The sequence below is a fragment of the Monodon monoceros genome, unplaced genomic scaffold (genome assembly GCF_005190385.1).
Source record: "Monodon monoceros isolate NGI ecotype Baffin Bay Population unplaced genomic scaffold, NGI_Narwhal_1 Super_Scaffold_21, whole genome shotgun sequence".
Lineage (NCBI taxonomy): Eukaryota > Metazoa > Chordata > Mammalia > Artiodactyla > Monodontidae > Monodon > Monodon monoceros.
This window is the reverse complement of record NW_021703778.1, coordinates 113122949-113147255: the sequence shown is the minus strand read 5'-3', so window position 1 is coordinate 113147255 and position 24307 is coordinate 113122949. Positions and strand designations below refer to the sequence as shown.

The 24307-nt window shown below is 38.3% G+C and overlaps 2 protein-coding genes across 7 annotated transcripts in view; one reads left to right on the top strand and one right to left on the bottom strand.

Moving 5' to 3' along the window:
• Positions 1–21479, bottom strand: part of MIPOL1 (mirror-image polydactyly 1) — a 322300-nt gene extending 300821 nt beyond the window's left edge. For 3 of the 4 annotated variants that reach the window (XM_029236547.1, XM_029236545.1, XM_029236548.1), the window contains exon 1: positions 3161–3384. The gene's annotated coding sequence lies outside the window, so the exon portion shown is untranslated. Of the gene's footprint in view, positions 1–3160; positions 3385–20073; positions 20163–21414 lie in introns of those variants that run through there. The other variant, XM_029236546.1, reaches the window with a different exon arrangement.
• SLC25A21 (solute carrier family 25 member 21) overlaps positions 21284–24307 on the top strand; it is a 531884-nt gene continuing 528860 nt past the window's right edge. Inside the window, exon 1 of one of the 3 annotated variants that reach the window (XM_029236553.1) lies at positions 21284–21589. In XM_029236553.1, the coding sequence (XP_029092386.1) occupies positions 21520–21589 (70 nt within the window). In that variant the 5' untranslated portion in view covers positions 21284–21519. The remainder of the gene's footprint in view (positions 21590–24307) is intronic. The other 2 variants (XM_029236552.1, XM_029236551.1) reach the window with 2 other exon arrangements.

Below are 24307 nucleotides of genomic sequence, written 5' to 3'. Positions count from 1 at the left end.
GCAGTTTTCACTTGTCAGAGAATCCCCTCCACCAGTATAAACCCTTTACCAGCCATAATAATTTGTAATGACTCAAACTGGTGCAAATAGTGGAGTGAAAACATTGCATATAAGTACAACTGTTGTGTGTGGCAATTATAAAGCAGAAAGGCATTTGTATTAGTCAAAATATGTGTGTGTATATATGCACACATAAATCAATGCACAACTGGATCCAAAATTTCTATATAAGAAAGGCTTAAGGACCCTAGTGGGCTGGTGGTGGAAACTGGGGCCCAGTGGTTATCTTAAATCTGTGTCTGCATAACAATCAAGCAAGATCATCCATCTTAAAGAAAACATCACATTGATGGAGACTGCCCCAAGTCTCTCATTAGTATTAGCATATATCTAAGTATATACCTAAATTCACTTCTATAAGCCATCTAAAAAAAAGAAAGTGTTAGCTAAAAATGTTAACATATTTTCAAAATTTTTTTTGGTACTTTTGGTGCTGAGTGAAAGGCAGGGGACCAAAAGTAAGAGAAGATGAACTGGACAGCCCAATGGGGCATTTAAGGAAGAGAGTATCTCCAACTTGGGCAGGGGTGCCACAGTTGAGTTTCATGGCCCAAGCCACTGACTGTTACTTCCTACATTATGAGCATACTCAATAGGCCAGATACAAATTTCAACCAAGCCATCTCATGATGGAACCGCTCAAAAGACAATATCCAACTCAAAGTATTGCAAAAAGTAGGTATGCTTTTTTATACTTTTACTCAGTGTCGACAACTGCCTGCATATTCATCTCTTTCTTAGCCTTTTATGCAAATCAACGAAGGGTTGTATTTCCTTTCTTTTCTTGCTTCTTAACCTCTTTTTTGTTTGTCAGCTTTAAAGGGATGGGAGATAGTAGGAGCAATAGAACAATTTAGAGAAGTCTCAAATAGGTCTCTAATTATTCTCAAGGTAAAACTGATAAAAAACAAAGGAAGTATGTTTAGAGATTTGAAATTTAACACCAAGACACTACAGCACACATTACTTAGTACTATTATGTATTTATACTTTTCCAATATAGCCCCATCTAATGATGTCACCAACAATGAGCAGAAGATCAAATGGTAATTTATGAACAGTTATTTTTCAACATAGTAGTGGTTAGCAAAGGATGAAATGAAGGAAGGAAGGAAGGAAGTTAAAGAAAACAGAAAGGGAGGGAGGGAGGGAGGGAGGGAGGGAGGGAGGGAGGAAAGAAGGGAAGGTAGGCAGGGAAGCAAGCAAACAGGAAGGCAAAAAAAAGGAAAGAAGGAAGAAAGAAAATACAACAGAGACTGTATATGGCCTGCAAAGCCTAAAATACAGGCAGTCCTAGCTAGGACTGCTTTAACTGAAACTCTTCAAAGCAAGACTGCCTATATTAACTATCCAGCCCTTTACAGAAAATTTGATAACCCCTGCCAATGGAGATATCCAAATGGCCAATACGTAGACATATGAAGAGGTGTTAAATATCATTAGTCATTATGGGAATTAGGGAAAAACTCCAATGTGATATCACTACCCACCAGAATGGGTAAAATGAAAAGGACAATGCTAAATGTTTCAACCATGTGCAGGAGCCAAAATTCTCAAACACTGATAACAGGAGTGTTAACTGACAACTAATTTGAACAACTTTTTCGTAGTGTATACCAGAAATACATATTTGCATATCCTATAATATAGGCATTTCACCAGTAGGTATACATCCAACAGAAATGTATACATATGTTCACCAAAGTACTTACAAAAAATGTTCATAGCAGCCCTACTGGTAATACCCCAAAAATGGATGGAATACTGCTACATAACTTGTATAAATCTCATGAATATAATATTGAGCAAAAGTGAGACACAAAGGACTATAAACTGTATGATTCTATTTATATAAAGTCAATAATAAGTAAATTCATTGATGATGTCAGAAATTGAGATAATGGTTACCTTTGGAAAGGGGACACAAAGTGAGGCTTCTAGGATGCAGGTAATGTTTTTTCTTGGATATGCACACTTTGTGAAAATTCAATGAGCTGTACACTTATGATTCATGCACTTTTCTGTGTGTCTATTATGCTTTAATAATTAACACACTAGAAACATATCTACAAACTCTATGCCTTTGAAGGAAAATTGTGTACATCTCTCTTTCACTTTTCGGATTTGCCATCATTACCTCTCCCCAATGAGATATCTTAATTCCTGTTACCTTATATAGAAAGGAGCTTTGTTTTAATTAATTCTCTTGGTATACTATTGCACAGGATACCCACGTTTATGTAACTGTCATTTTAGGTTAGTTCCACACTAGATCCCAAGGAGAAACTTTGAAAAGCCAGTAACTTGTTATCGTGAAAGTTATCTGGGGAAGGAAAAAAAAAAAAAAAGAAAAACCTCCTTAAAATGTTGTTTTGTTTGGCCCTTTGTTTTGGCTCACCTTTGTCTACTACCACTGTGATTTAATCTGCATAAAATGTTCAAAGGAGCTTTTCAAAAAGCCTGTTCTTGTGGAAAGTTTTTTCTTTCTACGACATCCTGTCTAATAATGCTGTTATCTTGTGCTTATCCAGTTCCTTTCATCCATGGAGCTTAAAGTACTTCACAGATGACTGTCGGGTGGTGTCACCTTCCAGTCAGCGAAATGTGGGCCCAGAGACATTGTGAACCCCCCAAAATTCTAACAGTACCTTTGTACAGCATGGCTCACCGTGCCTAAAGAAGCACACATTCTTTGCCAAAACTTACAAGTGTGAGACCTGAAATACAAAGCGAATGAGTGACTCTCAAGGGCAGAGTCAATCATAGCTTGAGCCAGGACCTGAACCCTCCAATTCACTGCCTCTTAAGGGAAAAGCAAACAAACAAAAACCTACACCCTTGAATATATGCTCAGCTGCAGAACTCTTGTAACAGGAAACAGGGGAAGATGCCTAAATCATGCCCAGAAAGAAGACCGGAGGACCCCACGATGCTGACCTTCGAGGGAGCCCCATCACTCCCGGCCGCACGGGGCCAACCTTCACCGGGTGCAGTTTCTGCGCGGCCCCTTCTCCAAGGAGGCTACGGCCGGAAATTCCAGGTCTGGCCTCAACCCACGCCTTTTCTCCGGTCGCCCAAACCTCCCACCCTGCCCGTTTACCTGAGATGCGCCCCGCACCGCCACAGGAGCCGACTCTGCGCGCTCGCCCAGACTTTCTCAGGCCCGACGCGCAGGCACCACGTCAACCAATCGACGCTCACTCGGATCCTCCCAGCCGGGGCTCTTCCGTGCGGGAAGGTGCGCTCGCCTGCGAACGTCCCCACGGGCCGCGACCGGGGAGGGAGCCAGCCGCCAGCCGCGCGAGGGGGCCCAAGGGGAGCAGAAGCTGGAGCAGGCGCCGGGCGGAGGCAGGCGGCGCGCACCGGGCATGCGCGTGCCGCACCACTAGGGACGTGGGGCGGGGCGGGGCCTCTGGGCAACTGAGCGAGCTTGGGAAGTCTTCGCTGGAGTTTCAGGAAGTAAGAAGGCGGTGTTAGTAGTCTCCCTTCGTCTGCTCCGCAGGGCGCTACGGTTGTCAGGTCTGAGACGACGGACGCATTCTGTGAGAGTAAAATATTCTCTAGACAAAACCTAATGTGGTTAGAGGAGGGAAACGGCGTGCTTAAAAACGTGTCATGTGGCCTTAACTTGAGCGTTGTCGAGTCTCCACAGGAGCAGGCGGAATTGTGGTTTCCGGTTTTGTTTGTGTGTGTTTTGGGGTGAGAGGGACAGTGGGGATGGGACCCCAGGGAGAGAAGAGGGCCGTGCTGGGAAGGGATGGTTGAATGAAAAAGGCCGCAGTTGGACTCCAGTTGGATGAGCAAAAAGCAATACCTAGCTCCTAGACAAAGAATGCTTCAGACTAAAACTTGGAGATGGTTAACTTTTGATTTAAGTACTTAAGAAAGAGATATGGATACTTAACGTTCAATATATGGATTCTTTTTTTTTTTAAACATCTTTATTGGGATATAATTGCTTTACAATGGTGTGTTAGTTTCTGCTTTATAACAAAGTGAATCAGTTATACATATACATATGCTCCCATATGTCTTCCCTCTTGCGTCTCCCTCCCTCCCACTCTCCCTATCCCACCCCTCCAGGCTGTCACAAAGCACCGAGCTAATATCCCTGTGCCTTGCGGCTGCTTCCCCCTAGCTATCTACCTTACTACGTTTGTTAGTGTGTATCAATATATGGATTCTTTAAGACAAAATGTTGAGCCTTCCAGAATTAAAAAATTAAGTCCTCAATTCATGTACCTCCCTGTTGAAACAAGAAAGGACTATAGCTGATAGTAATTCAAATGTGGTTTTCTTGCACTACAGATCAGTATTTCTTTTACGAATGTCACGTTAACTCCTTAAGACACTACATAGTTATTGAGCACATACTATATGCCAGGGACTCTCTGGGTTTGCATAATAAGCAATAATGATGATTTCTTACACATCCCCGAAGAACAGGCATAATATGAAGTGTTGACAGTTTCCCAAGTTACTGGTTAAAGTTAATGAAAGGAACTTACACTTTAGTAAAAAGAGTAGTGAAGAAAAAAGAAAACATGAAAAAACTGGATGTAAATTAGTTGGAAGAAAATAGGTTATAATATTCACAAACTCTTGGTTATTATATTTTAATGAATGCACAGTGCTCTGAAGAGGTTTTTTGTTTTTAGATTCATGCATTTTTCTTTACTTCAGTAAAGAAATGTATTTTTCTTTACTTCAGTCAAAGTCTGAATCAGATATTTATGGACAATGCATTTTTCTTTACTTTGAAATGCATTTTTCTTCAGTCAAGGTCTGAAATTTGAAATGCATTTTTCTTTACTTCAGTCAAGGTCTGAATCAGATATTTATGGACAAAAAGTACCATAAAAATATATGAGGCAGAAGAGGAGTGATATAGTTTGTCAGAATAGATGGCAAGGGTACCCTAATCAGAAAAAATGATTTGTGAAAAGGTTTAAGGCCAACTCAAATTTATGTAAAAGAAAGGAGGGAAAGTTGCTTTTTCTAGCTAAGGAATAACAAGAAATAAGGGGGGATAGTGACCACAACACTGAGAAAAGTCAAATAATGAATTTATAGGTTAAATTTAGAGAACATGCATATACTATTTTTTGGGGGAGGTAAAGGTTCATTAACCCTAGTTTTTTAAAACTCATTATCTGGATGCCAGAAGTCTCCAGGGTAAGGAGAAAATCCATGTTTTCTTTCCTTTTAGTAACATGTTTTTTCTTCCATTGTTTTTATTCAGTGAGTGCAAACATTATGCCTTTTCTCCTTAGTCCTTCCTCCAACTTACCTGAGGTTACTCCTTAATGTTCTTTTCCTGAACTTTTCATACCAAAAGAGCTAATTTTTTCTCAACCGCCTTCCACCACCACCATCACTCACATGTACATTTTTCATTCTCTATATGCTAACAGTTGCCAGTCTACAAGGAATGAAAGGCACCAATTAGAGCTTCTCTTCTCAAGCTAATTATCAAAGATGTTGTCTATGTCCTTATCCCTCCTATAAGTTGGATAAGTATGAGAGGGTAAAGAAAATGAACCTCTTTTTCATTACAGAGAGCAAAAGAATGTCAGATCATGAATACCATCAAGTTCACAAATATCATCAGCCTCCCACAATGTGCCAGCCACCACCAATCGGTTGTGGAAATGAAATAATGAATAAAAACTATGCACACAAGTAGCTGAGAATGTCATGTGTATTAGTCAGGGTTCTCCAGAGAAACAGAAACTATAAGATTAGTCAGATAGATAGATAGATTTTTATTGTAAAGGGTATCTTGTTTTAATTTGCAGTTCTGAGCTTAATCCTCTCCTGATCTCAGTATCTATTTATCTTCCACCATTCCCTTTCTTATGTACCTAATAACAGAACTTCAAAATACATAAAGCAAAATGTGCTAGCACCACAGAGAGAAATTCACAATTAATATAAAATTATAGTCAGATTTCACACTCATCTCTCAAAAATTGATAGAACAAGCAGACAGAAAATCAGTAAGTATATATAAGACTTGAACAACACTATCAACCACAACTCTATTAACCAACTTATCTAACTGACATTTATAGAACACCTATTAACAGCAGGATACACTTTCTTTTCAGGTCTGCATAAAATATTCCAAGACAGACCATAATCTATATCATAAATACAAATTCATTTAAAGGGATTCAAATCAAGAGTGAGATTAAGATGGCAGAATATGCAACTCCATACCCTCCTTCTCCCATGGAAACACAAACTTAACAATAATACATGGGCCAATTGTCTTCGTGAGAAATCCAGAAACCAGTAAAGTGGGTCCTGCACCCAAGGTTAGTGTGAAACCAACTGCATCAATGCCTAGTGGGAAATCTTGTGGCACTCACTTGCAAGTGTTCCACCCCCGATATAACATGATTGGGAGGAAACCCTCAACTCCCATCTTCTCACTGAGGAGAGAAAGGAGTAGAACACATGTTCAGTGATCTAAATTTTCTAGAAAGTGCCTGAGTGACTGGTTTCTATCTTGCCTGAATCTAAGTATTGACAGGAATGGGTGGCCAGTTTGGGGCTGCTGAGAACAAAAGCAATCAATGTGCCCCAGAGTCCACCATACTACAGACAGAAGCTAGGTGGAAGTTCAGTACTACAGCTTACTACTGCACCACAGAGGCCACAGTATTGCAGACAGATGCCAGAGGGAGATCCTGAGTAGAAACTGGCAAACCTCTTCAATTACTAGATTACATGCACAAGCCCAAAGTGGTCACATCTCCAGATAGGGCTTTAAGAGGTCTCCAGGATCTCTAGCTGGATTGATTGTAGAAAGTCCTCCCTGTATGAAACCAGACCACAAAAACTGGTGAGGTGGCTGATTTTTCAAATGCTAAAGTCCCAACAGAGGATGACAAGCCATATAAAGAAACAGGGAAACATGACCCATTGAAAGAAATAAATTAAATTTGATACCTACCCTAAAGAAATGGAGATATATGAGTTACCAAAGAATTCAGAATAACCATCATATGGATGCTCAGTGAATTAAAAGAGAGCACAGATCAATAACTGATGAAGTCAGGAAAGCAATACATTAACAAATGAGAACATTAACAAAGAGGTAGAAACTATGGAGAGGACACAAACAAATTCTGAAACTGAATTCTTCACCAGAGAGAGAAAGAATCAGTGAAATCGAATACAGGACTTTCAAAATCACTTAGGCAAAGGAACAAGAAGAAAAAAGAATGAAGAGAAATGAAGAGAGGCTAAGGGACTTGTGGGACACCATCATGTAGAATAACATAAGCATAATGAGAGTCCCAGAAGGAGAATAAAAAGAGAGGACAGAGAGCCTATTTGAAGAAATAATGACTGCAGACTCACCAAATCTGAGAGAAATGCACATACAAATTCAGGAGGCTCAAAAACTCCAACTAGATAAATGTAAAGACCTTCACTGAGATACATTATAATCAAACTATCAAAAATCAGAGACAAAGAGTGAATCTTGAAAATGGCAAGAGAAAAACAACTTGTCCTGTGCAAAGGAGCTTCTATTAGATTATAAGCAGATTTCTAAGCTGAAACTTTTCAGGCTAGAAGGGAGTGGAATGATGAATTCAAAGTGCTGAAGGAAAAAAAAAAGCCTGCCAATCAAGAATACTATATTCTGCAAAAATGTCTTTGAATAACAGGAGAAAAAGACTTTCCCAGATAAAATCTGAAGGAGTTCATCACCACTAGTCCTGCCCTACAAGAAATGCTGATGGAAACCATTCAAGTTGAAGTGAAAGAATGATAAGCAACACAAAACCATATGAAAATATAAAACTCCCTGGTAAAGGTAAATTTATAGACAAATATAGAATCCTACAGTATTGTAATGTAGATGCATCAATCACTTTTAAATGTGGTATAGAATTTAAAACATGAAAGCATGAGAAGTAATTACAGATCTGTGTTAATGGATATGCAACATAAAAAGAAGTCATCTTCTTTTGTGTGTGTCAACATAAAGGGTGGGACAGAGATGTAAAGGAATAGAGTTTTTATATGCAATTGAAATTAATTTTTTATCAGGTTAAAGTAGATTGTTACAACTTTAAGATGTTATAGGTAATTGCAATGGTAACCACAAGGAAAATACATAGAATATGCATAATGGGGAAGGAGAAGGGAATCAAAACATGTCACTATAAAAAAAATCAATGAGACATTTAAAAATGACAAGAATAAACAAAGGGATAGGAAAAAAACCACAAGACATACAGAAAGCAATTAAGAAAATGGTGGGACTTCCCTGGTGGCACAGTGGATAAGAATCCACCTGCCAATGCAGGGGACATGGGTCCAGAAAGATCCCCCATGCTGTGGAGCAACTAAGCCCATGCGTCACAACTACGGAGCCTGCTCTCTAGAGCCCATGAGCCACAACTGCTGAGCCCATGTGCTGCAACTACTGAAGCCCACGTGCCTAGAGCCCGTACTCCACAACAAGAGAAGCCACTGTAATGAGAAGCCTGCGCACCACAAGGAAGAGTAGCCCCCACTCACCACAACTAGAGAAAGCCCGCATGAAGCAACAAAGACCCAATGCAGCCAAAAAAATAAAAATTAAATTAAATCTTTAAAAAAAAAAAAGGAAACGACAATAGGAAGTCCTTGCCTATTAGTAATTACTTTAAATGTAAATGTATTAAACGCCCCAATTCAAATGTGTACATTGGCTAAATGGATGAGGAAACAAGATCAACTATGTGTTGCCTACAAGAGACTCCCTTTAGATCTAAGGAAACACAGGTTAAAAGTGAAAGGAAGAAAAAAGATATTCCATACAATCAGAACTTGCAGAGAGCAGGAATGGCCATACTTGAATCAGGTAAAGTAGACTTTTTATTTATTTTTATTTTTATTTTTAAAATTTTTGGCTGTGTTGGGTCTTCGTGCTGCACGTGGGCTTTCTCTAGTTGTGGCAAGCAGGGGCTACTCTTTATTGTGGTCTGTGGGCTTCTCATTGTGGTGGCTTCTCTTGTTGTGGAGCACGGGCTCTAGGCACACGGGCTTCAGTAGTTGTGGCTCGCAGGCTTTAGAGTGCAGGCTCAGTAGTTGTTGCACATGGGCTTAGTTGCTCCATGGCATGTGGGACCTTCCAGGACCAGGGCTCGAACCCATGTCCCCTGCATTGGCAGGCAGATTCTTAACCTCTGTGCCACCAGGGAAGTCCCAGGTAAAATAGACTTTAAGATAGAAATTGTCACAAGAGACAAAGATGGACATTATATAATGATAAAAGTGTCAATTCACCAGCAAGATGTTACAATTTATAAATATACATGCACCTAACATTAGAATTTCTAAATATATGAAGCAAACATTGACAGAAGTGAAGGGAGAAATAGATTACAATATAATAATAGGAGACTTTAATACCAACTTTCAATTAGAGGTAGAACAGCAAAACAGAAGATCAAATAAGGAAACAGAAAACTTGAACAACACTATAGACCAGTTCAACCTAACAGACATATAAACAACACTACACCCAACAATAGCAGAATACACATTCTTAAGCACACATGGAACATTACCAACATATGTTAGGCCAGAAAACAAGTCTTAACAAATTTAAGAAGTTTGAAATAATATAAAGTACCTTCTCCAATCACAGTGAAATGAAACTAGAAATCAACAACAAGGAAAACAGAAAAGTCCACAAATATATGGAAATTAAATAACTCACTATTAAATAACCAATAGGTCAAAGAAGAAATCACAAGAGAATTTAGCAACTATCTGGAGACAAATGAAAATAAAACTACAACATACCAAAACTAGGGGATGAAGCAAAAGAAATACTAATTGGGAGGTTTATAGTAGTAAGTGCTTACATTAAAAAAAAAAGATCTCAAGTCAACAACCTAACTTTAGACCTCAAGGAACTAGGAAAAGGAGACCAAGGGAAACCCAAAATTGAAAGAAGGGCAGAAAGAATAAAGATTAGAGCAGAGATAAATAAAATAGAATAGAAAAACAATTTAAAAAATCAACGAAGCCAAAGTTGATTTTTTTAAAGATCAACAAAATTGATAAGCCCTTACGTAGGCTAAGAAAAAAAAAAGACTCATAATTAAATTAGAAATGAAATAGGAGACATTATCATTGATGTCACAGAATTTAAAAGGACCACAAGAGACAACCAGAAACGATTATATGCCAACAAAATGTATAACCTAGAAGAAGTTGACAAATTCCTAGAAACACACAACTTACCCAGATTGAATTATGAAGAAATAAAAAAATCTGAACAGACCTATAACTAGTAAGAAGATTGAAGCAGTAATCAAAAACCTCCCAACAAAGAAAAGTTCTGGACCAGATGGCTTCACTGGAGAATTCTACTAAACATTTAAGAATTAACACCAATCCTCCTCAGACTTCCAAAGAATTGAAGAGGAAAGCACACTTTCAAACTCATCCTATGAGGCCAGCATACTTTGATACCAAAACCAGACAAAGACACAAAAAGAGAAAACTACAGACCAACATCCCTGATGAACAATGATGAAAAAATCCTCAACAGAATACTCCCAAATTGAATCCAACAGCACATTAAAATGATTATCTACCATCACCAAGTGGTATTTTTACCTGGAATGCAAGGATTTTTTAACATACAGAAATCAATCAATATAATATACTACATTAACAAAACAAAGGACAAAAACCACATAACCATCTCAATTGAAACAGAAAGAATTTGACAAAACTCAACACTCTTTCATGAAACAGGGACTTTCCTCGTGTTCCAGAGAGTAAAACTCCATGCTCCCAATGCAGGGGGCCCAGGTTTGATCCCTGGTCAGGGAACTAGATCCCACATGCATGCCACAACTAAGAGTCTGCATGCCGCAACTAAGAAGCCCACATGCCCCAAAAAAGAAGCCTGCATGCTGCCACTAAGAAGTCCACATGCCGCAACTAAAGATCCCACATGCTGTAACGAAGATCCCGCATGCCACAACTAAGACCCAGCGCAGCCAAAATTAATTAATTAATTAATTAGTATTTAAAAAAAAAAAAGACTCAACAAAACTAAGAATAGAAGGAAGCTATCTCAACATAATAAAAAGCCTATAGCAAACATCATGCTCAGTGGTGAAAGTCTGAAAGCTTTTCCCCTAATACCAGGAACAAGGCAAGGATGCCCACTCTCACCATTCCTATTCAACATAAAACAGGGATTCCTAGTCAGATCAATCAGGCAAGAAAAACTAATAAAAGACATCCAAATTGGAAATAAAGAAGTAAAATTAGCGCTCTTTGCAGATGATATTATTTTATACTTTGAAAATCCTAAAGGTTCCACAATGAAGTTACTACAGCTAATAAACAATTTCAGCAAGGTTTTAGGATATAAAAATCAATGCACAGAAATCAGTTATGTTTCTATACACTAACAATGACCAACCTGAAAAGGAAATTAAGAAAATGATTGCACTTACTATAGCATGAAAAAGGATAAAATAATTAGCAATAAACTTAGGTAAGGAAGTGAAAGACTTGTACACTGAAAACTATAAAACATTTTTAAAAGAAATCAAAGAAGGTACAAATAAATGGAAAGACATTCATGCTTGTAAATTGGAAGACAATATTTTTAAAATGTCCATACTACCCAAAGTGATCTACAGATTCAGTGCAATCCCTATCAGAATCTCAATGGCATTTTGTACAGAAGTAGACAAAAATCCTAAAATTCATATGGAGCCACAAAACCCTCTGAATAGCTGAAGCAGTCTTGAGAAAGAAGAACAAAGTGGAGGCCTCACACTTCCTGAATTCAAAACATACTACAGACAGCTGTAATTAAGTGGCATTTTCCATGTCTCTTCACATAGTCTTCCCTCTGTGCATGTCCGCCTGTGTCTAAATTTCCCCTTTTTATAAGGATACATCATATTGGACTAGGGTCACCCTAATGACCTCATTTTAATTTGATTACTCTGTAAATACCCTATTTCCAAATAGGTCATATTCTGAGGTACTGGGGATTAGAACTTCAACTCATCTTTTTTAGAGGACACAATTCAACCCATATCAATAACTTGAGAAACATGAAAATGAAAACACAACATATCAAGGTTATGGGATGCAACAAAAGCAGTGCTCAGAGAGAAATTCATAGCTGTAGATGACTATAGTAAAAAAGAAGACATCTCAAATCAATAGCTTAACTTTTACACTTTAAGGAATTACAAAATGGAGAAAACAACCAGCAGAAGGAAAGAAATAAGATTACAGCTGAGATGAATGAAATAGAGAATAGGGGAAAAATAAAATTAGCTAAACCAAAAGTTGGTTCTTCAAAAATGTTTTAAAATTTTCAAAACTTTAGCTATATTGACTAAGAAAAAAGAGAGAAGATGTTAATAAAATGAGAACTGAAAGTGGGGACATTACTACTGGCCTTACAGGAGTTGAAAGAATTATAAGAGAATATTATGTACAGTTGTGTGCCAACAAATTAAATAATTTAGATGAAATGGAGACATTCCTCAAAATACACACTACCCAAACTTACTCTAGAATAGAAAATCTCAAGAGACCTACAAGTAAAGAGATTGAATCAGTAATTAAAACCATTCCAATAAAAACAAGTTCAAGACCAGATGGCTTCACAGATGAATTCTACCAAACATTTAAAGAATTAACATTGATTCTCCTCAAACTTTTTCAAAAAATAGGAGGAAATACTTCCTAATACATTCTATGAGACGAGCATTTCCCTGCTACCAAAGCTAGAAAAAGATATCACAAGGAAACTACAGACCAATATCCCTTACAATGCAAATATACTAGCAAACCAAATTCAAAAGCACATTAAAAGGATTACACTCCATGAACAAGTGAGATTTATCTCACTTTTGAGGAATAAAAAGGTGTTTTGACATAATAGAATCAATCCATGTAGTACATCATATTAATGTAACAAAGGAAAAATACCTACCTGATTATCTCAATAGATGTAGAAAAAGCATTTGACAAAATTCAACCTCCTTTCATGTTAAAACACTGAGCAAAATAGGAATAGAAGGAAACTTCCTTAATATGATAAAAAGCATTTATGAAAGATCCACAGGTAACATCATGTTTAATGTCAGGAACAAGACAAGAACACCTAATTTCATCACTGCTATTCAGCATTGTACTGGAAGTCCTAGAGAGAGCAATTATTCAAGAAAGAAATAAAAGGCCTCCAAACTGGAAGAAAAGTAAAACTATCCCTATTTGCAAAGGAAATGTAGAAAAAATCACAAAGAATCCACAAAAAAAATTAATACATGAATTCAGCAGAGTTACAGGTTACAAGATCAATATACAAAAATCAGTTGTGTTTCCATATACCAGCAATGAATTATCCAAAAGGAAATTTTTAAAAATTCACTTACTACAGCATCCAAAGTAATATAATACCTAGTAATAAATTTAACCAAGGAAGTGAAAGGTTTGTGTACTAAAAACTACAAAGCAAGTTGAAAGAAATTAAAGATAATTAAATGGAAAGGCAGTCCATATTCATAGATTAGAAGACTTAATATTGTTAATATTGTTAAGATGGTACTACTGTGCAAAGTGACCTGCAGCTTCAGTCCAATCCCTATCAAAATTCCAGTGGCCTTTCTTGCATAAATCAACAAGCTGATCCTCAAGTTCATATGGAATTGCAAGGGCCCCCAAATAGTCAAGACAATATTGAAAAAGAAAAGCTGGAAAACTTACATGTTCTGATTACAAAGTTTTCAAAGCTATATTAAACAAAATAGTGAGGTACAGGCATAAGGATAGACATATTGATCAACGAGAGAGCCCAGAAAGAAACTCAAGTATCTGTGGCCAATTGATCTTCGACAAGATTCCCAGGGCCATTCAGTGGGAAAAGAATAGACTATTCAGCTTTTGGATTTCATGAAAATTAAAAACTTGTGCATCAAAGGACATTACCAAGAAAATAAAGAATGGAAGAAACATTTGCAAATCATATATCTGAGAGAGTTTAATATCCAGAATGTACAAAGAACTCTTACAGCTCAATAGCAAAAAGACAAACAACCCAGTTAAAAAATGAGCAATGAATGGGCTTTAATAGGCATTTTTCCAAAGAAGATATACAAATGGCCAACAAGCACATGAAAAAGATGGCTAGCTTCATTGGTCATTGAGGAAATGCAAATCAAAGCCACAATGTGATACCACTTCACATCCTCAAACCAACAGTGATGGCTATAATTTTCTTTTAAATGGAAAATAACAAGTTTGAGGAGGAATGCAGAGGCACAGGAAGCTTTATAAATTGCTATGGAAGTGTAAAATGGTAAAGCCACTGTGGAAAACAGTTGGTAGTTCCAGTAATTCCACTCCTATGTATATACCTAAGAGAAATGAGACTTGTACACAAATGTTTATAGCAGCATAATTTATAAGAGCCTAAAGGTGGAAACAATCCAAATGTCTATCAACAAATGAATGGATAAACAAAATAAGCAACATACAATGGAATATTATTCAGTCATAAAAAGGAATAGAGTACTGATACATCCTACAACTTGGATGCATTTCTAAAATATGGTGCTAAGTGAAAGAAGTCAGACATGAATGTTTACATATTATATGATTTTTATATGAAACTTTTATATGAAACATTCAGAATAGGCCAATCCATAGAGACAGAAAGTATATCAGTGGTTGCCAGAAGCTGGGAAAGGGGTAAATGAGGAGTGATTACTTAAAGGGTATGAGGTGTTCTTCTGGCATGACTATGATTCATACACTGAATTAATATTTATTACATGCCTACTATGTGCCAGGCAGTATTACAGTCACTTTTTCATGGACTTTACATTCAGAAGGAGGAAAAGACTAAGAATAAACAAAAAATACAGAATATATCTAGGTGTTGAAAATTGTAGTGAAGAAAAATAAATCAGGCTAGATAAAGTGTGAAAAGATTAAGGAGAAGTACAATTTTACACAGGTAAAGCCTCCCTTACAAAGTAATATTTGTGTTGATGTCCTGCAAGAAGTGAAGAAGCAAGTCATGGGAATGTCTAGGAAAAGAACCTTCCTGGCATAAGGAAAAGCAAAATGCAAAGAGGGGAAGCATGCTTGGGAATGTTCAAAGGAATGCCCCCCAAAATCAGTGTGACAAGAGCAGGGTGAAAGAGAAAAGGATTAGGAAAAGAGTCTGAGGAGGTAGCCCTAAGCCAAATTACATAGGATCTTTTGGGCTATGGCTAAGACATTGGATTCTATTCTAAGGATGACAGGAAACCACTGGATGGTTTAGAACAGGTGACTAATATCTGAAATATGCTTTAAAAGGATCACTCTGGCTACTGTAACCACAATATTCAATTCAATTTATGGGAAATATCCCAGACATCAATGCCTAGATTATCAGTTCTGAAGTCAGGAAATGTCAGGCTTTCCCACCCAACTCTTCCCCTAAATAGTTTGGTAATTTAGCCAAGGCCCTCAATCTCTTCACATCTCATTCTCCTTAACTGTCAAATAAGAAATCGATTAAAGTCTCTTCCAGATCTGTCATTCCATGATTGTCAAAAGTTAAAATAGGCTTCACTATTATATTAGTTCTTTTACTTAAACCAGTGATTCTCAACTAAGGGCATTTTTGCCCCGCAGGGGACATCTGGCTATGTCTGGAGACATTTTTGGTTGCCACAAATGGGGAAGGAGTTGCTACTGGCAGCTAGTGGGTAGAGACTAGGGATGCTGCTAAATATCCTGCATTAAACAGGACACCCTCCTATAACAAAGAATTATCTGGCCCACAATGTCAATGGTGCTGTTGTCTAGAAACCCTGACTTGATAAATAGAAAATTCACACTATTTACACATAATAAAATTTATGGCACTGAAGTTAGTATTTTTCTAACTTCAGGTGTATAAAGTTCCTGATACATATTATCAAGTCATTGTTTATGAAAGTCCTTTGACTTTACCACAAGCTATTTACTATGAATAATTGTACATCTTTTCTGTATGGGTAGAAAAGCTGAAATAAAGATTAGACCATAAAAACAATATAGCTAGTGATTCAGAAATAGGCCTCCTAAATTATATATACTTAGGTTCAAATAATATCTCAAATATTCAGTGTGACTTCAGGCAAAAGTTACTTAACCTCTGTGCCAGAATTTCCTCATTTGTGAGATGAGAATAAGAATATCTCTATGATATTATGAATGAGATAATGGGTAATGAAATTCTTAGCCCAGTGCCTTGCATAAGTAAGCATTACATGAATATTGTAGTTATTACAATTTGCAAGGCAGGCTGAATATGGCCTGAAGTTTGCAGATTGCTCTTCATTTTTCTATAATCTGTCTGATTTCCCTCTGCCCTATTCTCTTTTTAAAATATTTATTTATTTTATTTATTTGGTTGCACCGGGTCTTGGTTGTGGCAGGCGTGCTTCTTAGTTGTGGCAGGTGTGCTCCTTAGTTGCGGCAGATGGGCTCCTTAGTTGCGGCTCACTGGCTCCTTAGTTGTGGCATGCATGTGGGATCTAACTCCCTGACTGGGGATCAAACCTGAGCCCCCTCATTGGGAGCGTGGAGTCTTAACCACTTTGCCACCAGGAAGGTCCCTGCCCTATTCTCTTAGTTTGGTTTTTCTAATCTGCTGTGAACCAAGATATTAGATATCTACCCTATCAACCTTTTTAGAATTGGGTCTAAAATTAGTTCCAAGTGAACCTGGGAAGCTCCTAGGAGGAAACTGCATGGATTTCTGCATGTTGACAGCTCAGAGGCCTTAACTCCTAGATTCACAGTTACATCTCAAATAACAGAACTCTGTAATATAAATGGCCTCTAAGTGTTGTTCTTATATCACAATAATATATTGAAAAAAGCTTCCCAAGTAATTATTTTGTCCATACTGCCCATTTAAAGTCCCTTGGAACTTAGAAGTGCTCTGTTAGGTGATAGGATAATCTAATGCATCAGAACCTAAGATCTGTCCTAAATGATATGATGCCTTGGTATCTGTAAGTTATAAATCACTGAGAGCTTACAGCAGTGATACTCAGACCCGCAGATTTTAAAGCACATAAGAGTCTTTCATTTGCAAACAGCATTTCTTTAATACTTCTAATACTTCTGCATAAGAATATTCTAGAATAATAGGTCTTTTGAATAGTTCAAGAGTTATAATCTCTTCTATTGGCCAAGATTTCTTAATCTGGTATCCACAGGCAACTCTTACCAACTTCCCACCGTATTCCATGGATGGGCTCCATGTATGCTAAATTCTGCATTTGTGTGTCTGTGTGTATACAGATAGTGTTTTTTTAAAAATGTTTTAGTGAATAATCTTTTTTTAAAAAAAATTATTTATTTATTTTTGGCTGTGTTGCGTCTTCGTTGCTGCATGCGGGCTTTCTCTAGTTGTGGCGAGTGGGGGCCCCTCTTCAATGTGGTGCGCGGGCTTCTCATTGTGGTGGCTTCTCTTGTTGTGAAGCATGGGCTCTAGGCACGTGGGCTTCAGTAGTTGTGGCATGTGGGCTCAGTAGTTGTGGCTCGCAGGCTCTAGAGCACAGGCTTAGTAGTTGTGGTGCACGGGCTTAGTTGCTCTGCGGCATGTGGGATCTTCCTGGACCGGGGCTCAAACCCATGTCCCCTGCATTGGCAGGCAGATTCTTAACCACTGCACCACCAGGGAAGCCCTAGAGAGTGTGTTTTGACATCTAAAGAAGAGAGTCTCTAGCCTACAATGGCTATGTATCTTTCAGAGAATGGTATTTTAAAATGTGACTCCCAGTTATAGTACACTGAGTACCATGGGATTATATAGCATTTTCCAGTTAGAAACTGATGAAGATAAACTTTAGACTTGAGGAAAACAAAATCTTTCAAAATGAGCAAATACTATAATTTTAAAGTACAGCTCTTTGTTCCTAAACCTTTTCCCACACTGTGGTTGACACTGCTAGTTGTTTCCCAATATGTTATTCCCTTTTTCCATAATGGTATATATATTTTTTATGGACACATTGTCACCCGGCAAAATACTACCTTTCCCACCTCCCTTGTACCTAGGTTTAGCCCTAGTGGCCAAGTTCTAACCAATGAGATTTATGTAATTTCCAGGGCTTTCTTTACCCTTCTTACCTTCCTTCCTCTCTGCTGGCCCGAGCTTTATTTGTGGCTTACAATTGTGTCATTACATGAGGGGGAAATAAAGTTCTATCTTGTTTAAGTCACTATTACTTTGGTCTTGAACAGTAGCTGATCCAGTGGCCCAATACAAAAACTTTATTCCAAAAAGACATCAAAGAAATTGTCAGATACTTAAGTTCAGTAAGTATTTTAAGGTCCCCAAAGGTTTAGTTTCTAGTCACTTTGCAAACTGATAAATCAATAATTTAATTATGTAGTTCTCAACCAAGATCAGCTAAATACAGTAAATCAATAATTAAAAAATATAAGCTTGATACTTTAGCAGTTTTGCTCTAATATCAGGACATTACAGCATTATGTAAAATAATAATAGAAAGAGTAATGTGATGGATTGTGTCTAAGGAATCTGAACTAGTAGCTCAAGTAAATTTTACTTCTCCCAGTGCTAAATCTCCCAGCATTCCAATACTGGCCATGGGCAAATTTGGCTACAGATAAGAGCTATGCCCCATAATCAGAGCTCTTAGCACAGTGTGTACTTGTTGACTGTGGATTGACAATGGCTGGCTCCCAAGCTCCAGAATACGTAGGCCCTATCTCCTCAGCTAATCTGGAGATGTAGGACTAGACTATCTGTAATATCAGGCCTTGCTTTTTTTAACTCAAAGAAATCTGTTCTAGTGCAGAGAGGTTAAAAAGAGGTAGCAATTTTCTAACAGCGTATTTGGAAAGATGTCTGGGAGAGACTTCTGACTGAATCTGTAGGGATCCTGAGAGATTGAGGTCTTAGTGAGACCACAAACTTGCACCCACCTCCTCAGGTTAAGATATTCAGAGATTGGGGGCTTCCCTGGTGGCTCAGTGGTTGAGAGTCCGCCTGCCGATGCAGGGGACACAGGTTCGTGCCCCGGTCCAGGAGGATCCCACATGCCGCGGAGCAGCTGGGCCCGTGAGCCATGGCCACTGAGCCTGCGCGTCCGGAGACTGTGCTCTGCAACGGGAGAGGCCACAACAGTGAGAGGCCCGCGTACCAAAAAAAAAAAAAAAAAAATTCAGAGATTAAGATATTTATGAAAAAAAAAGATATTCATGGAAATAATGGATGATGTCAAAAGGCTGTCTTTAAATCTTGACCTGGGAGTATTATTGTATTTCCTGAAATAATCTAGGGAAGGCAAAAATTTACGGACGTTGCAACATGGTATGATCTCTTCCATTAGATTATATGCTCCAAGGGGGGATTTTAACTGTTACTTTGCCAGCTCATAATGCTGACACTCAGTAGACTCTCAATGAATGAATGTAGAATTTGGTTCAGTGTGTGCCTTGGGGTTTAATAGTATTTAATAATCCAACAAATTTCTTTAACTTTAAAAAATTCTCTACTTACATATGAGTAAATGAAATTAATTTTGGTAGCATTTAATTATTTTAGGTTTCAGTGTGACCGAATGTAATTTGGCCTGTGGTTAATATTTAAATCTATAATCTCACGGCTATTAGAAGAGGGAATCCTGGCTATACCATTAACTTATGGTGATCTTGGGAAACTTAGTTTCTTCGGTGGAAAATTAGGGAAACATTTTCTATGAGCTCTGAAATTCTGATTTTAGTGCTTAGTATATAATAGGTTCTAGTATTTTTTGAATGAATAAGTGATTTTATATTGTACTCAAGACCTCATATTTAATTAGTAAAAGACTGAAACATAGCTGAAAAGCTTTTACTATATCTAAATAGCAAAAATTTCTTGAAACTATTTCTTGGTAAACATTTCAAACTTAGTAATTTTAATCAAATATGAGAAAATTTGTTTTTGTGTACCTGATCACATAAGTAGCAAGTCTCTCCAATTCCTCACTTTAAATAATTTTGCCAGTCAGATTATCATTGCCAGCTTTTAATAGCTCAGCCTAAGAAATTAAAACAAAGTATAAAACCAATTATTGTATTTTGTACATTTAATTGGAAATCATATATATTAAGTTGAACCTTATTACATATCGCTGATATTCAGTGGCCTTCAAAAATGGCAATTTTATATGGTTCACACTGAATATGTTTAGTATTAAATACCGTGTTTAAGAAATATGACAATAAGGGTTCCAAAGCGTCTCATTCTCCCTTTTACTCCTATCATTTCCTGCCTGTTAGGGGTGTGGCAGGTATTTTTCTAAAATTTGAGAACCTTGTGTCCCTCCTACAGAGTTTTTGCAACTTGTGGTTTAAAAATAGTATAAACTAGTATTTTTGTTTTGCTAACTATCCTAAAGGGCTAGTATGAATAAGTAAACGTTTTACAGAGAATATATGAGTAGTTACTTAATGTTCCTTGATTATTTGGGTCAGTGGTTCGCAAACTTTAACATTCATAACAACCACTGGAGAACTTATTAAAACACAGGTTTCTGAGCCCTATATCCAGAGATTATGATTCAGTAGGTCAGGGCTGGAACATGAATTTACTTTTCTTACAAACGCACACATTACGCTGATGCCCACGGACGTGGGGAATAGATAGAAGAGACTTATTTGTAATAAGGCCTTCCTTTTTTTGGTCTTTCAGTAAATAAAACTCAAGTTGATGAGGTATGAGATATATTGCCTTAAGCCAAAACCATTTCTTAGAAAAGTACTATATACAGTAGCTCAATTGTAAGATACCTGTAAATTGGATTTATTTCGACTTAGTTGCTATAGCCCACAATTTCGGGACAGCTAACTCCAAGGAATTTATTCACCTGTCCCTTCTTTAGAACTGCACTGTGCTCTGGCTTTCCAGAGGGCAGGGGTCGCCTGGGCCCTTCCGCTGGAGTTCTAGGCCTGGATCACTTTTTTACTTGCGTTATCAGAGGCAGAGCGGCCAGCTGGATAAACTCTGCAGAAGGCTCCTGATAGGGAAACCCGTGGGCGCCAATCTAGGAGACCAAACCGACCTGCGGCGGTCGACCAACCCAATTCCATCCGCGGGTCTTTTCTCCCTCAGGATCCCTCCCGGAGCCCAGGGAGCAAAGCGGGGTCGAGAAGGAGCACCTGAAGCAGCGCAACAAGCAGGTCCCGACCCGCCGGAGATCATGCGTTGAGTCTGTGGCCCAAACCGCCCGCCGCCTCCGAGCAGTCGCCGGATTGCCGCCCCACAGGGAGCCCCCCGGCCCAAGGACTAACCCAGCCCCGGCACTCTCGCTCAGGAGAGGCTCTGCAGGCCGGCATTCAGGCTGGCGAGCTCGCCCACGCATCTCAGCCCAAGCAGTGGTAGTCTGGCTTGCGAAGATGTCGGCCAAGCCCGCTGTCGGCTTCGTGAACGAGGCTTCTCGGCAGATCCTGGCCGGTGGTTCCGCTGGTAAGGCCGCCCCGCCGCGGGCTAGTCGTTTTTCCCTTCGCGTGTTCCGAAAACGTTTCTCAGACAAGTCTCCCCACCGAAGTTTTGCCTTTTTCCTCTGCCTTCCGCGCTCCCGGGGCAGAGCCTGCCGAGCCCGAGCCCGCGGAGCGCGCGAGCAAAGGAGGCCGGGAGCGGGCGGCGGGCGGCGGGTGTCGGGTGTCCCAGGTCAAGTCGCCACGGCGCCCGCGCTGGCCGCTCTCGGGTTCCCCACCTTCTGTGTTCCTAGCCTGTAAAGCAAGGCAGGCAGCCCCAAGGCCTGCGACTTGGAGGAGGCCTTTTTGCCTGGCTGGCTATTTTATTTGAAATGATCCAGTTGGCGTCAGACTTAGCTGACTTAGTTGTGCTATCAGTTGTAGCCTCTTCTTTCCCCGGCTAACTCAGATCTTATGTAATTCCTACCTCCCTCGTTAAAGTATGTTACCTCAGGACTCCACAGGTTTTCTTATTGCATGCAATGCTAGCTTGCTTGCAGCTATTCGTGCCTTAGTAAGCATATTAAAATTAAATGAATATATTAGCACATGTAAACACCTTTGATATGATAGGTTCACATTAATTTATGGAGAGTTATGCTGTGGGGGAAAAAACCTTTAGGAAGAAATCTGTTATAACTAATCATGGAAATAATGACTAAGTGGCTAGAGAAAGTTACCCATGGGATTATGTTATGTGAACGTATTTTAAAGATATTTTAAAATATAAATTATGAGTTGATTGAAAATTTAATCTTACATACTGTGATGCATTTTTTATTATGAATATATAAAATAATTACTATAATTCATCACCATAAAACATTTTTATAAATGTAACTATTCTCTTAATAAATTATTATGGTAACACTAGTAAATCATATTAAGATGACTAGATGTCTAATGTTTGACTAGTAAATTTTATTCTCAAACAAATTTGGACAAATTATGACTAGTTATCATCATGTCACAAACTCCTTGCATCTAGGAGTACCACAAGCAGCCAGATATATCACTTAACAATCTCTACACTTTCCTAAAGATGACATCTCATTAATACGGCAATCAAGGCATTCATTTCTTATATGTAATTGTGCTATGTCTATTTGTTGTTATGATGTCAGTGACCCCACTTTCTACTTTTTTAGTTGTTTCCCAGTAGTGATGATGAATTTGCACCAATTTGTACACCATTTTGGTCAAATTTCCACAATGTCCAAGACTCTGCCAGCTGTCCCTGACTTGGCTTGATTCAGAGTCCATGACCCTGATCAAATATAACTCAGCTGGCCCAGTAGGGAAATGAAGCTAATTGATGAACATCCTAACCTATGACTAGTGATTCATAAGTATCTGTATATTGGCTTGGATGATCATTCTGGGTATTAGACACAGCTAAACTCAAGGGATGTTAAAAGTAGATCAAACTCTAATCCTACTTACACTGTTTTGTTGGATGATACATATTTGGCATAAATATAATGTGTTTTTCCATCATGTTCTTACAATTGTAACTAATATGAATGAAAATCAGTACATTTATAAGATAAATTAAACATAGCATAGTTGACTTACATATTTAGTACTATGAAGTTACAATTGATAAATGATGAGAGTAATTTATACTTTCATCATAGTGAAAAAGAGTCATTTTTTTCCCCACTTGGCCAATAACATTTTCATAAAACTTTATATTTATTGGGCTTTTATAAGGCAGGCTAATCATGTTACATATACTACGTCAAGGGCCAAAATAAATTAATATACGAGAGGAAGAATTTTAATAAAAACAAAATACACTTGAATTGCTAACACTGAAGTTCTGATTACTGATATTGTCATCAAATGCAATACCAGTGTGTGTATGTATTATATGACCTTTCGATGGTAAAGGTTAGAAATACTTTCTATGACTGTACAGCAGAAGCTAACAAAACATTGTAAAGCAACTATACTCCAATAAAAAGTAGTAAAAAATACATTCTAGCTTTCTTAAGGGTAAAAAAAAAAAAGAAGCTGGAGAGGTTTACTGGAGAAATACTAGGGTATCTCATGGAATTCAAAGTCTGAAATGCATTCCTGAGAACTGACTATAATCAGGAGCCGGAGCACTGAGGGCATCTCAGGAAGTGAACTCTTGCCATTTCTTACTTCTTCCCTTGGCCAAATGGTTAAGCATTTCCAAGGCAGCAAGGTGGTGGCTAATAACTGGGTCCCAAGTAATACTTCTGTAGCCATTAGGATGGCTTGTCATACTTCCATAGATTTGCCCAGTGAGGAGCAAACGTGACCAAATGGATTCAGACAGTTAATTACTTACACAGACAGCAAAAGCAAGTCATTGTGGTGTCAGTTCCCTGTGCCCCTTGTTCTGTAGACAACACAGAACTGAAGAAGCCAGATAACAGATGGTAAGAGTGATGGGTCACTCTGTTGTTGAGGAGTTTTATAGACTTACGCTGAAGTCTGCAGCTTTACCCTAAGTGGGAATGAGGTGGAAAGTCTTGTGCTGAACTGAAACTAGGGAGATGGATGAGAAATGGCCTTGTGTCAGTCTTCCACAGGATAATGGGAGAAACACTTCCCAACAGCTCCTCACCAGGCTGTTTATCTTCCCTTATGTTAGAAGAAATCACAGGGCATTCTGCTAAGACTCAGGTCAGACTGTGGTCAAGCCTTGCCTACATGGTCTCTGTGGAGATGAGCA